A 16,807-nucleotide genomic window follows, 5' to 3' on the forward strand; every position below is an offset into this window, starting at 1 on the left:
AAGTCCTACGAATAATGATGCTATCTACAAAGGACTGATTTGGACAATTACCAGGGGAACAAATTAAATTCTCCTCTGAGGTTAATTTAATCACACTACTTTTTTTGTTTGTTTGTTTGTTTGTCCAAGATGTTTAGATAACTCTAAATGTAATGTTAAGGGCACTTAGGACATTTTAGATCACTCTAAATGTAATGCTAACTTCTCTTTCATGACACTTGAAAAGGGACTTGACATTCCTGCTAAATTACAAAGAGGTGAGGTTAGAGAATACAGAGAGACGGTACTTGGGCAGTGCTCCCCGGAGCGCCTCCAGCACTCTAGCACTCCGTTGAGCTCTCGCTTCTGCTTTGCGGTGGTGTCTGTTCCTCCTTCTCACAAAATACATCCAGCCTCTGCTAGCCCCGCAGCCCATCTCAGAGCTTCCGAGCCCTCTGGAACAAAGTGGGCATGGCTTTGAGCCGACATTAAAGCTAGTGGGTCAGGCTCATTTCCCAACTACAAGGAGGCGTTAGAGCCTCCATAGAAGTTCCTTGTTAGTAGAACTAAACAGATCACACACGACTGTGCGGTCTGGGACCTGAGCCAGACTTCAGGACCTCGGAGTTTATGACACTAACAAAGGCATGGCGGAAGAGCCTGGCTACCACGGAAGGGCGCACATAAGTAATTTTCTGAGTGATCATCCTTCCTAGGACTCTTCTTACATCAGGGTAAATAATGCAGCCTCAAGTGTACCCCCAAAGTCTGCAACTGGGGACCAGAAGGAAATCCTGCCTCTCGGCAGCTTCACTCCAGCTCTCGGCTCCTGCAACAGCCCCAGTCTTTCCGGTCCACAACCCCTTCGCAGGCAGGATTGGGCAATCCATCCAAATCCACACAAATTCACACCGCCTGCCTTTGTAGCTTTGTTGGATGGATTTTGTCTGGGAGTGAGGTGCTAAGAGGGAAGGAACAGAGGGCTGGCTCAGCAACAAGGACAAAAAAAAGTCTCTACGTTGGTGATAGGTGGGGGTTGGAAGACTTTAAGGTAGCTTTGTATCATTAAAATAATAATAAAATTTAGATGGGCGTCGGTGGCACATGCCTTTAATCCCAGCACTCGGGAGGCAGACGCAGGCAGATCTCTGTGAGTTCGAGACCAGCCTGGACTACAGAGCGAGTTCCAGGACAGCCTCCAAAACAATACAGAGAAACCCTGTCTCAAATATATATATATATATATATATATATATATATATATATATATGTCATTCTATAATAAGAAGAATTTGTAAATAAAATATTCTTTTTCAATATTTTGTGAGCACAAAATGTACAGAAAGTTTAATGAATTTTCCCCAAATTTTGAGGTTAGACAAGATGGCTTTTGTTAAATAACACCGCCCTAACCTTGCTTCAGGACAGACAGTGAGACTCCCTAAGGACATGATGGAAACAGCCCATCATCTTCTGCAGAAGCTGACAGAGAGATTCAGTGAGAGACACAGTAAGAACCTGGGGTGATTGCTGAGCAGACCAGCAGCATTCCTCCAGCCCGTGTGGGTGATCAAATATAAGACACTGGACCGATTTGCAGGAGAGCAGCTACCACAGGAGCAAGTCCACACGCCAGGCTCAAGAGCAAGGAACCATGGGAGTTGGTTTATTTAATAGCTTACTGTCCAATCTGGGCATGGTGGCACCTGCTTTTAAATCTCTGTACTAGGGAAGCAGAGGCAGGCTGATTTCTGTGAGTTCAAGGCCAGCCTGGTCTATAGAGCAATAAGCCAGGAATGCACAGAGAAACTGTCTCAAAAAATAAAAAGCTGACCATGGAGCCAAGCATCACTGGGAGGCCAGCTAAGAACAAAAACCAGTGCACAAAACTGCTTCAGGACAAAACCAGTCATATCTGTGCTGCTGCCTCCTGAATGAATGAACAAACAAGAGGCTATCAGGCGCCATTGCCCACCTCGTCTTACGTCCTTCATATCATCTTCTCTGGTGTATTTCCTTTCTGTCTTTCGCCCAACTTTCTCTAACTGTGGTAAAAATTAGAAAGTGACGTTCATCCAGACACACACACACACACACACACACACACACACACACACACACACACACGCACACGTGAGTATATTGGTTCTCAAGAGAAAGAATCCAGAGAGGTTGCTGTGTTTAGGAGAATAGACTCTGGAGGCATTTTGCGGGCACAATAGATTACCCTCTGTGTCACTCCCACTAAGGATCACCAGTGACACTGCACATTAGACAATGCATTGAAGGACATTGAGAGGTGAAACATAGAGGTCTCTGAACTCAGTTCTGCTTTTTAAAAACCTTTTCTCAGTCTGGAGTGGTGACCTGTGCAAGCACAGTGCTTCTAAGGGAAATCCTGTCTTGACTTTTGCTGGGAACCCTCTGTCTCACCCTCCTGAGGGACTGGTATTATAAATCTACACATCAGGCCCACCTTAATAATGTTTATTTTCTAAAAACTTTTTTCTTACTACAACAACAAAAACACAATAATTACACAAATGCCAGGATGTTGACATAGTCAATAAACTATAGAAATTAAAATTTGTAAGCAAGGTGAACTGAGTAATGGGCCATGAGCACTCTGGAAGGAGGTATCTACTAGTGAGAAGCACATGGCTCTCTTAACAGTGTTAGGCTCCATGTGGTTAATCCTAACTTAGATCAGCAATTCCTGTTTATGTATATATGTATGATAAGTATGCATATATGTATACCTGTTCATATATGTGTGGGTGCTTGTGTATGAACAAACATGCATACAAATATGTCTGTGACGTAGAGGCTGGAGGTTGACATTTGGTGTCTTCCTCCATTGCTCCCCAGCTCTTACACATTGAGGTAAGATCTCTCACTTGAACCTAGAGATCACCAATTTGGCTAGTCTAGACAGCCAGGATGCTCCATGGATACCCTATCCCTAACTCCCAAACACTGGGACTACAGGTAAGCCATTATGTGTGCCCATCATTTATATAAATACTTAGATCTGAACTCCATTCCTCGTGTGTGTGTGTGTGTGTGTGTGTGTGTGTGTGTGTGTGGTGTGTGTGGTGTGTGTGTGTGTGTGTGTGTGTGTGTGTGTGTGTGTGTGTGTGTGTGTGTGTGTGTGTAGTAAGCACCTTACCCATAAATCCATCTCCTGAGTCCTAGACCAGTGATCTCTCACCCTGGTTGGCAATTAGAATCCTGGGGAGTTTATTAAGACACCTAGTCCACCTACAGAATTGCTGATTTAATTGGTCCATTGGTTTAGATATTGATGGAGACACAGAAGTTATGCTTAGTGAATCTATATATGACACAATAGTAAAAGAAACTTAATGACACAGTCAATTCTTGTCACTAGCAATAGAAGTGGGGGGGTCACTTTCAACAATTTCCAAAAAGGTGATGGGCTCTCTCTCTCTTTCTCTCTCTCTCTCTTTTTCATCTTTCATTAGTACTTTCACTGCAATAATGCTTTCTTTCTCTTCTACATCAAGATAATCAAATTGTGTCTAGAATGTTGTGCTTCCCACCAGAAGCAGTTATAGAAAAGCAGAAACTCTTTGAGAGGAAATAGAATTCCAGGTGATTATTCTAGAACTCAGGTTTGAGCATTCATTCACAAGTATCAGAAGGGTTGCCTTGTGAAATAGAAGAACTATTTGCTCTGCTTAAGCCTCTAAACAAAAAGCAAAATTGGTATCAGAAAATAGAGAAGAGAGAATAATAAAGCAAATGAATATCAATTTGTCTCGATTAATAGAAAGTAATGACTCTATCCTGCTAGGTGTGATGGCTCACACCTGTAATCAGAGACAGGAGGACTGCTACAAGTTCAAGACCAGCCTGATCTATATAGTGAGTTCTAAGCTAACCTGGTCTACATAGGAACTTTTAGGTCAAGCTAATCTACATAGTAAGTTCCAGGTTAGTCTGATCTACATAGTGAGTTTTAGGCCAGCCAAAGCTAACTAGTGAGACCTTGTCTCAAAAGAACTTAAGTTGTTTCCAGGGAAATGAATATAACTGGAGATTATCACATTACATTAATTAAGACAGACACAGACAAACATTGTATGTTATATTCTCTATCATCTGTGCATCCAATATTTCATATGGACATATAAAATCATCCACAAATATGTCATGAAAGTAGAAGTTATACTATTCAGGGAAGGAAGGAGAGTAACATGAAATGTTATGAGAGAGGGAAAGTAGGACATGTGGCAGGAAACACAGTCAACATGTATTTGCTCCTGTAAGACCTGGCAGTGAGCACAGTAAATGTGTACAGCAACTAAATGCATCATCCAAAGACAGCAAAGTGTTTTTAGAGCAGTCACTTCCTCTCCTCTAAAGGTTAGAAGCACAATTGGACATATAATTAGAATTCTGTAGGGAGAGTTAGCTGGAAAGTTTTAAAAACAATTCCACACAAAACTTCTATGATGAACGTAAGTTAACTTGACAGTACTAGAGAATCCAGTTAGATTTTTCCTTTTATACAAAACAACCTCCTGGGGCTGGAGAGATGGGTCAGCAGTTCTGATAGTATACTGTTCTTGCAGAGGACCTGAGCTTGGTTCCCAGAACCTGTGCAGGGCAGCTCACAACACCTATAACTCCAGCTCCAGATGATCCTATAACATCTTCTGACCTCTCAGGAACTTGCATCCATATGTACCTATACACACACATAACTAAAGACAAAAAAAGTCTCACTTCCCAGTGCTTTGAGATAACTGGCATGGAATGTTGCTACTCCTTCTATATATCTCAACAGCACCTAGACAGCTACAGCTGGACTCACAGCTAATTTACAACCAGGAAGGCATACATGAAACAAGAGCAGTCAGGACCACTAGATACATCTGGTCTAGGGTATCAGCAGCTACAGATTCAAATCACCAACCCAGACAAGTCAATCATTTGCTGTACAAACTTATTTCCTCAGAGAACTTCCCATTAGTCAAGCCAGAATATTCTTGGGATGCTCCACACATACCCTTCCAACTACTATGTCATCTAACAGTCATGCCACACAAAGACACATAAACACACAAATAGCTCCATACCAGCCCATTTGTAAAGAATTAAAATTTAACTTTAATTCATAAGTAGTTTATTTTATCTATGAAAATAGATTATACTGGGTGGGTGCTCACATCTATAAGTTCAGTACTGGAAAGCTGAGGCAAGAGGATTGCTGTGAGTTTCAGGCCAACCTGAGCTATGGAGTAAGGCATTGTCTCACAAAACAAAAACAATAACAACTTTTTCTTTTTGATTTTTCCAGACAGGGTTTCTCTGTGTAGCTTTGTAGACCAGGCTGGCCTTGAACTCACATAACTCCACCCACCTCTGCCTCCTGAGTGTTGGGATTAAAGGTGTGCGCCACCACCACCTGGCCAACTCCTTAAGGTGTAACAACTCCTTAAGGTATATTTTTAGTGTTCTCACCACAAAACGATAAGTATATTAAACAAGGTATATGTTAATTAACTTGATTTAACTGTTCCAGAATTTAAACATATTTAAAAATATTTAACATAAACATCTACAACTTATATCTTTCATAAAAGAAGAAATGCAGCCACATGAAAAACACAGCAAAAATCTGAGCATCAGTTTCATAACAGTGGACATGAATTAAATACTATATTTATGCATTAATAATTTGATCAATCTTCAACATACAAAATGTAAGATATGACAGTTACTGTGATTTTAGAAATATGATTATAGACCCATATTGTTTGGGCTTATAAATAAAACTACAAAAATGTGATAAAAAAACACTTGGTGACGGTTGGAGACAGTGGTTTTCCATTAGCCTCGACATTTTTACTGATGTTGCTCCGCTTGGTCCACCCGGTGGTTTATGAGCCTATTTCATAAGACACTGACTACAAAGGAAACTGGATTGTGGTTCTCTTCACTAGGGCAGTTCCTTTTCTTCCTCTTACATCTGTTCATTGGTTAAGTCTTAGCAGAAATGCACCCTGAAACAGCCAAGCTATAACAGGACTCCAAAATTCTACCATCAGGGGCCCCTGTCTCAATTCTCCTAATGTCAATTGTATATTATTTCACATTTGAGGTTTCTAAAACAATGAGCCAGAATAAACCTTTTCTGTGTTAGGTTGTCTTTTAGACATTTATTTAATCACAGCACTGCCAATAGCCATTCTATATTGGCCCTTATACAGAAAAAGTAAGTAACTTAAGTAAAAATATTACTTTACAAAACAGGCAATGCATGGCTAACACAGCCTGACATCTGCCTCCCCACACAACACAGATCCAGGGAGAGCAGGTCCCACTACATCATCTCAATTCACTACAGTGCCTCAGCACAATTGCCCAATGGCTATCAGTGGGAGGAGTCAGACATTCTCTTTATACATGACACATTACAGGGGCTGAGACAGTCTTGAGCAAGTAGAATCCAAATATAATTGCTAATCATAAGAGTAGCATTTCCTGTAGATGTGACCAAACTATGCTGGTCAGGTTCTATCAGCAAGTCTTGATCCAGGTCACAAGGTTCAGTTAGACCATGAGCCTCTCTCTATGTCAGTGGCAACCTATGGGTAGAGACACCTCTGGAGAGTTGAATGACATTTGTACAGGGGTCACCAAAGACTGTTGCAAGACACAGGTATTTAAATTATTTCTCATAACAGTAGCAAAATTAGTTATGAAGTAGCAACAGTTGGGGGTCACCACAGCATGAGGAGCTATACTAAAAGGTCACAGAAATTAGGAAGGTTAGGAGCCACTGATCTACATGATTGTGTGTGCTTTAAGAGATTTGCCCATTAATTGGAAGAATGTGAATTTTGCATGTAAGTCTTCAAGGTCTTCACCAATGCAACCAAGTTTGTGTTTAGTACTGCAACTACATGCTTGGCGTGTTGTGTTGACCATCAGGATTTCTTGGATCTTATCATATCATGATCCAGGCCTGTGACATTTCCTGTGCATATAGAACTAGGTAAGATTTTGTATTCATTGTAATGTTGCTAACATTTGTTAACACTACACATGCTGGATTTATATAGTAATCCAAGCATTTGATCCTGTAAAGTTGCACCTCAATATTTAATTTCTGGTCAATTATTCATACAAAGTTTCCTACATTCCTAATGTGTAGGGTAAGTTGCTATACTTACAGGGTGATAATCTATGTCTGGGCAATATAAAGTATGGCCTAACTCATCAGTGATGAGTTTGAAAGTAAGGCATCGTAATTTGGAAATAATATTTTGTGTGTCATGCATAGCCTAACAGACTGTAAAAAGGGGGAAATATTAAAATCACTTTCTCAAGGTCTTCAAGATACTTCGGATCAACAGTGTTTTCCCATGGTTCTCAATCTCCTTGCATCTACCATTATAATCAATTAGACACCCATTTCCTGAGATGCTCCCTTCCCCAAACTTCCATCTTACTCTCCTCTGTTCTCCCCAGTCATTGCTCTCCTTCCCTTCTTAAACTCTGTCCTCCCTGCTGTCTCATCAGTTCCAAGTGCCTGCCCCTCACTGCAGTCAGTCATCAACCCCAAAGGCTTCCACTTTTCTTCAACATTACGTATCTCCTCCTACATTAACATAACCAAATCTACAATTCTTGCCGCACCCAGTTTCTGATAAGTACTAACCTGGCACATCCATTTGGATAGTCATTCAGTACATTTAACATGTAGGCCGGATATAATCTCGTTTTATTTTGTGTCTCCCCCACTCCTATGAGCCTGTCACCTCATATGCAAACCACAGGGACTACCCTTGCATTGCAGCAATCCTATCTCAGTCCTACAAGGCTGGGATGATAGGAATGCATCACCACGCCCAGCATCACACTCTGCTTCAAGCAATTACATCTCACTTAACCTGAAGCACAGGGATTTTACATGGCGTTCTTCACCCTTGCTCAGCACTGTCCTTCCCAACACTGTGAGTCCAAATAAGCACAGAAGACTGGCACCGTTTCCCATTTCCTCCATCAAAGCTTCCTCCAAACGCTTCACTAACATTGAGTTCTCCTCTCCCTGACATTATACACCATGTAACACAACTGGAATTTAGCACCGTCTATTCATTCTCACTATCGGGTTTATTCTCGTGTTCTGGTCTTCTCTTTCTGCATAGATTGCATGTCCTCCTTGAAGATGGGAAACAGGATCTTTATCCCCTTGTTGGATAATTCCAGCCCCTTCCACGTGTTTTGTGGTCACTTAAAACCACCCTACCAATACTAGTTTCCTCACATATTCTTAATGCCTTTGAGCTTTGTATTCCGTTTTGACACTAACTCAATAATTCTTTGAAAGGTAAGTAAAGCAAAGCAACATACACATTGCTAGGTAGAGAGCAAGCACACTAGGATACTGAACCTAGAAAATCACTTTATCTCAATTAAAAAATTACAGTGAATCATATATCTATTCACAATGGGACTCAGAGAAACACAGGCACAGCATGTGTACTTGGAGAGGCGCATTGACTAAGACACACACAGAAAATCACAGTGGTCCAGTAAAGAAATGATAAAATTTAAGATGGTTGATATGCTAATTATCATATACTGATTAGATCATTATAATCATTATATAGTGTTTACATAATGAGAGCACCATATTGCACACAATATGTATAGTTGTTATATTTTAATAAAATAACATTTTAAAGGTACATTAAATACCACAACACTTTATTTTTTATTATTCGTGTGTGTGTGTGTGAATATGTGCCTCATATGCAGATGTCTCTGGTGGCAGATATCCTAGAGCAGGATTTACAGGCTCTAGTGAGCTGTGTGTGGGTGCTGGGGACTAAACGTGTGTCCTCTGGAATAGTAGCAAATGCTCTTAACCTTACAGTCATCTCTTCAGCACCCCCCCAACATCACAATTTAATACAACTACAAGTGTCTTCATTATTTCTACCATCCACTTTAAGTTTTTGGATGTTTAGATTAACTTACACAATTTAACATTTTTAACATTAGCATACTCAAATTTTTATTTTATTTATTTATTTGTGGGGAGAGGGGCACATACACATGTGGAAGTCAGAAGATAATTTGCAGAAATCAATTCTCTTCTTCCACCACATGGATCCCTGGGGAGCAATTCAGGCTGTCAGGCTTGGCAGCAAGTGCCTTTACCTGCTTTATCCTCTCTCTGATCCTGTGTTTCTTGGTCTGAAACTCCTCAAGTGATTCTTACATTTCCCAACTTTCCATTCTCACAAGATCATATCTGATTTACTGATTAATAAAAGTTAGAAGCATTAATCGTTGTGTTTATATTCTAAATCTCTTAACTCAAATGGGCCTTATAGTTGCTTTCAATTCCTTGGTTATGTCTTGTTATGCACTTTATAGTTTACAGTTTGTTGGTGAACAAGGGTTCTTCTTGCTGTATTGAAATATTGTCCTTCAACCTTTGATGAGAAAAGTTTGCCTAGGCATACTTAATGCCTGTGGCTTTGCACCATTTATCTGAGCTTTAGATGATTTTTCTCCCCCAATCACATGTACAGATCTAAAATGAAGCCAAGCCTTGTTTTATAACTTCCTTTGTGTGTAGAGTATAAAAATCTGGCTCATCAGGTTGTGGACATAGTTCGTAAAGGTCTCCCTCTACTACTGAGTGCAATCATGGACCAAATTTCAATTCCCAGAGCCTCCCAAAAACAAATATTTTAACTTGCCAGTGTTAACATTATGAGACCCTGTCTCAAAAAAAGAAAACAGTTAATTCTACTTTTTAGTAAAATAAAATAAAACAACTTACCAACGTGCCAGGAGACTCAAAGGGAGAGGAGGAGATTGGGGCCTGCTTGGATGGGGAGAGGGCTTGATGTTGTTTTGTTTTGTTGCACTTGTTTTTCTGTTTGTGTGCTTTCTGAGAGTGTTCAAAAGAGTGACAAGTTATCATAGACAGGGTCAGAGAGACTGTGGAAACGAGCCAAAGTGTGGAGTCTCAGCCTTCCTGCCCTTGAATTGTTCGATGGGTTAGGCAGAGCCCCATTTCTTTCATCTGGATGGGTGTTCAGGAAGACTGAAGTACATGCCAATTGCCTAACATGCAGCAGGATTGATGGGTCTTATCCAGCTTTGTAAGTTTGTGAAAGTCACTTCAATGGACCATCCCATGCCTCAATGTCTTCTCCCATGAAACAGGATAACAAAAGTACTTAGTGTTGGAAGATCACATATGCCAATATGATAGTGTAGTATTATGCCTACAACAATAACTTGCATTTGGTAAGCACCATGAGTTTAAGCTGTCACTGTTACCATTGTTGCCATTATTGCTCTCACTGTTAACCATGTGTCTACCACAATCCACAGAGAGGCTGATGAAAAATGTCCTGCCCTTGGTGGTGCCTTGCATGGAACAGGAAGCTGGGAGGTACCTCAGTGAGTTGGTGTTCTTTCAGACTGGCTCATCTGGGAAGGAAGTTCCACTCCCACAGCTGATATGCTCTTGTCATGTGACACCCTCCCTTCCCCACAACTGCATCACCTACAGTTTATCAGTAGCTTCTATAATTTCAGTGTCTCATGTTGATCATTATTGAACATGACATCTTCTGTAAGTGGTTCACAAGGCTAATGAGTTTCTCCAAATCTTGTTACCACCACTGTGGCAAATAGCATATCCCATCCACACCCCATAGGAACCCCCAAAGCTCACACTGCATAGAGAGGCATTCATTACCCTTCTCTTCCATTCTAAGAACTGTGCCCATCATCTTAAAAAGAGCAATCCCTTCCTTCAAAGACAAAATTGCCTTAATCACACTTATAAGATTGATGACTAAAATAAGAGTTGTAACATATTGTTTCACAATGAGAAACCAGGCACAGAAAAAAAAAATCCAGACTCCTTGTGTGGAAAACTACACAGAAAGTCACTATTATGATTACGAGTCTATACGACTAGCATACGGAATAAAAGAAGAGCTGCTGGGTGCCCCTGCTAAGCACTCCAGTAGCATGGAGTTGCAGTGTTGATGCATACATGTATATACTCGACCCACCAATAGGAACAAAATACTGAAGTGTTCAGTGACCAAAACTCTCCCTCACTGGGCAATGCCTGTGTGGACATTTGAACTAGTGGTTCCCACTATTCACCTTATGAACAGAGTCATTCAGCACGTAGGAACCTTATCCATCATAAGCTTTCCCACATTTCCCAAAAAAATACTTAGAGAAAAACTCCAAATTTAACACATCAATCACTACCTACCCTCATCATGAGCCACTACCCTCACTTTCCCATCAATTGATACTTTCCTAGCCCATTTTCATATTTTCCAGCATATTACACTACCTAAATGGTCAGCAAAGTGAACTAAGAATGAATTGTTGAGGAAGAATATACTTTATCATCTTCCCATGTCCACCAAGCTATTAGAGCAGAAGAGAAAAGTGTGTGCGAGCACATGGTACCGTGCTTTTAAGATGAGCCAACAGGAGAGATTTTCATCATCATGAGGTTCTACAAAGGCATGAATCCCTCTGCTAGCACTGAACAAAGTTCCTCCCACAACAGGCCTGTGCTATACGTTCACTCACCGCATACTGGAATTTCTCATTGTAGTCTCGGTCATTGGCTTTCACCACCCGCTCTACTTCTAAAACAAAGAGAAATAAGATATGAAATTCAACAATAAACCCACAGAAACATAACTTGTTAAGGTAACAACACTGAGGTTACTTTGATTTTGAGTACTTTTCTTTGAAATTGAAGGGTGTTAGTTTCTGTCCAACCTGAACATCGGAACACCAGTTGGAAAGTTCTAAGTAGAACTAGGAAAATTGACTGGGGAAGTAATTTATTGGGTCAAAGGACCTTCAAAATCAGCAGGACCTAAATTTGAATTCCCAAACACATGTGAAAGGTAGACAAACAGCACGGTCATCTACAATCCCAAAACTCCTACAGGTATAGAGGTGAAGACAGAGAATCCCTGGACTCTCTCAGGCTGGCAAGCCTGCTTTACACAGACAAAAATCAGCAAAGACCCTGCCTCGAACAGGGTAGAAAAGAAGACCAACATCTAACTGTTCTGTGACCTCTTCATTGGTACTGTGGCATTGTGTGCCTGCATTTACACACAAGAATGCACACACATTTTAAAAAGTTAAAAGAAAGTCTCAAAATTAAAAGCTTGTTTTTGATTATCTTTTTTGTCTTTTTATTTGTAAATTTAAGTTAGAAACAAGGTTACTTCACATGTCAATCCCAGCTCCCTCTCCCTCCCCTGCTCCCACCAACCCCCCCATTCTTCCTCCCCCAACCCCCATTCCTTTCCCCAGGGAGGGTGAGGCCCTCCATGAGGGTTGTCCATAGTCTGTCATTTCATCCAGGGTAGGGCCTAGGCCTTCCCCCAAGAGTCCAGGCTGAGACAGTATCTCTCATTGTGGGATGGGCACCCAAAGTCTTTTTAATGAAATCCATAAAATAAAACATTGTATTTCTCTAATTTGTATATCATTCAGCTTCACAAAAAGCCTTACTCTTAACTTCATACCATTTCCAAAAGAGAAAGACCCACTAAAAGCCAAACTTACCTTGAAAATGATTTTTTTTCACATAAAAAAGCACAAAATACAGCACAGGCAAATAAAAACATATAGAATTGTTCATTTAAGTCACTGAGCTTATGCTTTACAGCCACAGACCAAAAGGTGGCATTTCTAAAAGGCACATCACATGATTAAAAGACCTCAATAGACATAGTCAGTAAGTTAATCTCTTCTGAGCCCAAATTTTGTGGCAATGCAGAAATTAAAATTGTCAAAGAAAAGATGGTGCCCAGGAAAATGGCCATGAATCTTCTAGAGTAAGGTGACATGCCTCTGTCTTGTGTTTACTGGAAAGCTACTGCAATAATATTAAGGGCTTGAGATCAAATATTGAAAGCTGTGGGGACAGTCTGCAAAGTAGTTGCCAGAGGTCAATAGTGTACTTGCGTAGTAAATGACTTACCCGCCTGGCTTGAGGGCCCCTTGATTTCTCAAGAACTGATTCTCAGTTCTCCAAATGAAGGACAGAGTTGTAAAATGAGTAGCCAAGCAGTGAGAGACATGTTCTTAAGGAAGAGGACAGAGAAGAGTGCTTTCGAGAAACGAAATAAGTTGACAGTTCCGGAGAGGAAGAAAGTGTCAGACATCACATGTAAAAGTTGTAAAAACTTTTTCCCCAAAATTCTCGGTGGGGAGGGGATGTCAGTCTTCAAAGAGAAAGGTCCACCAGATTCCAATCAGAATTCAGTAAAATGGACTTGCAGGTCTCCATAGAAGCTCATCTCCATGCCAATCACTTAAAAATTTACAGCAAAAATAATGATAACTACTTAAAATCCAACAGCGAGATTGTGTATAGAAGATACAGAAGCAAGGGTGATTATCAACCAAAGCAGTGACCTACACACCTGCTCAAGGTGAGCCCGGGGTCTACAAAGAAACTGGGTGTCTATTGTTTTTTAAGTTTTTATTTATTATTGTATATGTGGAGTGTGCGTATAATAAAAAATTAATAAATCTTTAAAACAGAAAAAGATAGAGAAATAACCTTCAGTCCCCCATTTGCAAGGTCAACAACATTTGATTCCCTCAAACAAGTAGATTAGCAATGACGTGCTCAAAGAACACCTATGTCTGTGCTCTGTGCTTGCCACATTCTCCACAGGGACCAAATAAGGATAGCAAATGGTCCCTTAGAACAGTGACAATCACTGTTAACCTTGTCTAGGGATGATTAGCTTATAGTGGACAAGCCTACTCCACTCCCCAAAAGTAATTATCTGGTGGGGCTAATAATTTACTAAGTCCACTTTTAGTTTAAAAAAAACTGTCAGGCAGTGGTGGCACACACATTTAATTCCAACACTCAAGAGGCAAAGTGAAGAGCATCTTTGTGAGTTCAAGGCCAGCCTGGTCTACAGAGTGAGTTTCAGGACAGCTAGGGCTACACAGAGAAGCCTGGTCTCAAAAAGCAAAGAAAAAAAACCTATTTCACTATGTTTGGAAGTGGAAGAGGGACAACACACATGTAATACATCCAAAAGTATTGTCCAATCACTTAAGACACAAATGTAGAAGGGGAAAGGGACTTCTAAAACATTATTTGCTAAGAACACTTAACTACAATGCTACAATTAAGATGCTATTTCCTGCACACAAGATTTTAGGTCTCATAAAATGAAAGTTAGATTTTTAAAACAGAAAAGAAAAGCCTGCAAACGTGGAGGGGAGAGATGCTGAGGCAAAGGCTGAGCCCCACAACTGCAGCAGAAGCACGTCAGCTGAGAGCCTCTCCTTAACAGTGGCTTCTCAGGGAAGTATCACCACTTTGTGTGGTTATCATTTAACTAGAAAATGTATTGGAAGCACTTTTTAAACAGAAAAAATATGAGATTTATATGCATGTATGAAATTCTCAAACAATATGAAATGCATACGAAAATCTTTTTTAAAAACTAACATGAAATAGGTAAAGGGAGAGAATCATCCAAATGTTTGTATTACTTCCCAAGAGAGTCTTGAAGTAATTTTACGAACATTTCTAGTGAAAATTGGTGAGTGATCATTGACTCTGCTTCAGGTCCCTGAAGGCAGTGCTCACTTCTCCCTAATCTGGGCTCTTTTCCATCATAGTGCACAACAAATTACAAATTGACCATCTCTCACTTCAGTCAGGAAAAGAGCACAAGCCACATACGCCTCTTCGTTTAGCCAGTTTGTCTGTGAGCAGATCTTAACCACTTAGTGCTGTTCACTACTTGATGAGAGCAGGAGCTCTGGGAAAAGTAGAAGGCCCCCTGGGACCCATGAGTTTGCACAGAATTAATAAACACAACTGTTCTTCAATTGCCTACCCTGCATTTCTCTCATTTGCCCAATGTGGTTTTGAAGACAGCATTCAGACACTTAGCTGTATGGTCCCAAAGTCATCAGACAATGACATATCACAGACAGCTTAGGGTTCGTGTGTGAAACTTGATGGCATTAGTGAGAATAAGGAGATGGCGACTGGTACTTTGCAAAGGTGGCTAGGAAAGGACAAATTGATTTATGTCAGGTTCAAGAACAGAAAGAGTAGGTATAAGCCTCTTTCATCAAATTCAGCTGCATCTCACCAGGAATCCCCTGCTCGGGATACAGCCCATCCATTACCCTCTTTTTCTTCCTCTCCCTCCTCGCTTAAACTTATAAAATTGTGCCTACTTTTCCATGCCTACATTCATGTGTACACAGAAATTGTTTCAAATATCAATAGAATCAGGCCTGAGTCTTGGAACACAGTCTTAACATAGCAAAGACTTTCAACACCAGGTCTTGTTAGAAGCAGCCACATTCGAGCTAGTTGACCTTATGTTTACACTGTAAAGCTTGTACCAACAATTTATATAAAGACTTTCATATGACAATGAAAAAAAGATGAGAAGAATGTCAACAAATCCCCCTACAGAGGGCATGAATAAAGCCTTCAGAGAGACACTACACTGGGACACAGTTCCCCTCATTGTGAGGCTGAACAATGCAATGTGTCCTACAAGGGAAATCATGCATCATGAAATAACTACAGATGCAGAATCCAAGCACCTGCCAGAAAAGTTGTCAAAAGGAGAGAGAGAGCATTGAATAAACTCAAATTCAACCTTTTACCTTTAAAACCTAGGGTCACAAAATGAAGAAAATCTTAGTAATAAGATGTAGAATGTCAAAAACGAAAAAACAAACAAACAAAAAGCCGGGCGTTGGTGGTGCACACCTTTAATCCCAGCACTCAAGAGGCAGATGAAGGCGGATCTCTGTGAGTTCGAGGCCAGCCTGGTCTACAGAGCAAGTTCCAGGACAGCCTCCAAAACAATACAGAGAAACCCTGTCTTGTAAAAAAAAATGTAGAATGTCCACTGAAATAAAAACTACATAGTAGTTTTTGACTGACTAGAGATGAAATGAAAAAATAATATTCTCTGTGGTGCTTTAAGTAAGAACAGCCCACACAGACTCATGTATATGAAATCTTAGTAATCACGGAATGGCACTACTTGAGAAGGGTCACGAGGTGTGGCCTTATTGGAGGAAGTGTGTCACGGAGAGTATGCTTTGAAGCTTCAAAAGCCCAAGGCAAGGCCCAGTGGCTCTCTCTTTCCTGCTACCTATGGATCTGGATGCAGAACTCTGATCTCCTGCATCCCTCCCCACATCTGCCTGTGTGCCACCATGCTCCCTGGACTCAACCTCTGAGGCCAGCCCCACTAAAACACTTTCCTTTATAAAAGCTGCTGTGGTCATAGTGTCTCTTCACAGTCACAGAACCCTGACCAGGACCCTCTCTGAACCTGGAATGCCATTACTATTGCAAGTTGAGCACCCAAGCCTGAAATTCTGAAGCACAAAAGGCCCTAAAATCTCAAACTGTTTGAGAATTGACATGATATTTAAAAGTTTCAGATTTTTGGAGACTCTCAGATTTTGCATTTCCAGGATAGGAGTACTCAACTGGAAAAGATCTATGCAAATATTTCAAAAATCTAAAACCTAAAAAAGAGTATGAAGTCTAAACCCTAGAAGTACTTCTGATCTCAAATATTGAGTATAGAAAAGCTATTCTCAACCTATTTTCAGGAGACTTATTACTAAAATAGACATACATACAAAAAAATCTGTGTTTCCTGCTACCTTGGCCAAGCTCATTTGTCTTGCATGGACTCAGTTTTAAGTATTTGTGTATTCTTGCAATAAACACTGCTTTGGAATGAAAAAT

General features: G+C 40.5%; 1 protein-coding gene across 1 annotated transcript in view; it reads right to left on the reverse strand.

Moving 5' to 3' along the window:
- Positions 1-16,807, reverse strand: part of Atp8b4 (ATPase phospholipid transporting 8B4 (putative)) — a 177,856-nt gene that overhangs the window by 152,499 nt on the left and 8,550 nt on the right. The window contains exon 3 of the mRNA XM_021226305.2: positions 11,605-11,663. Coding sequence (XP_021081964.2) covers positions 11,605-11,663 — 59 coding nt within the window. The remainder of the gene's footprint in view (positions 1-11,604; positions 11,664-16,807) is intronic.

The sequence above is a fragment of the Mesocricetus auratus genome, unplaced genomic scaffold (assembly GCF_017639785.1).
Source record: "Mesocricetus auratus isolate SY011 unplaced genomic scaffold, BCM_Maur_2.0 Super-Scaffold_100004, whole genome shotgun sequence".
Lineage (NCBI taxonomy): Eukaryota > Metazoa > Chordata > Mammalia > Rodentia > Cricetidae > Mesocricetus > Mesocricetus auratus.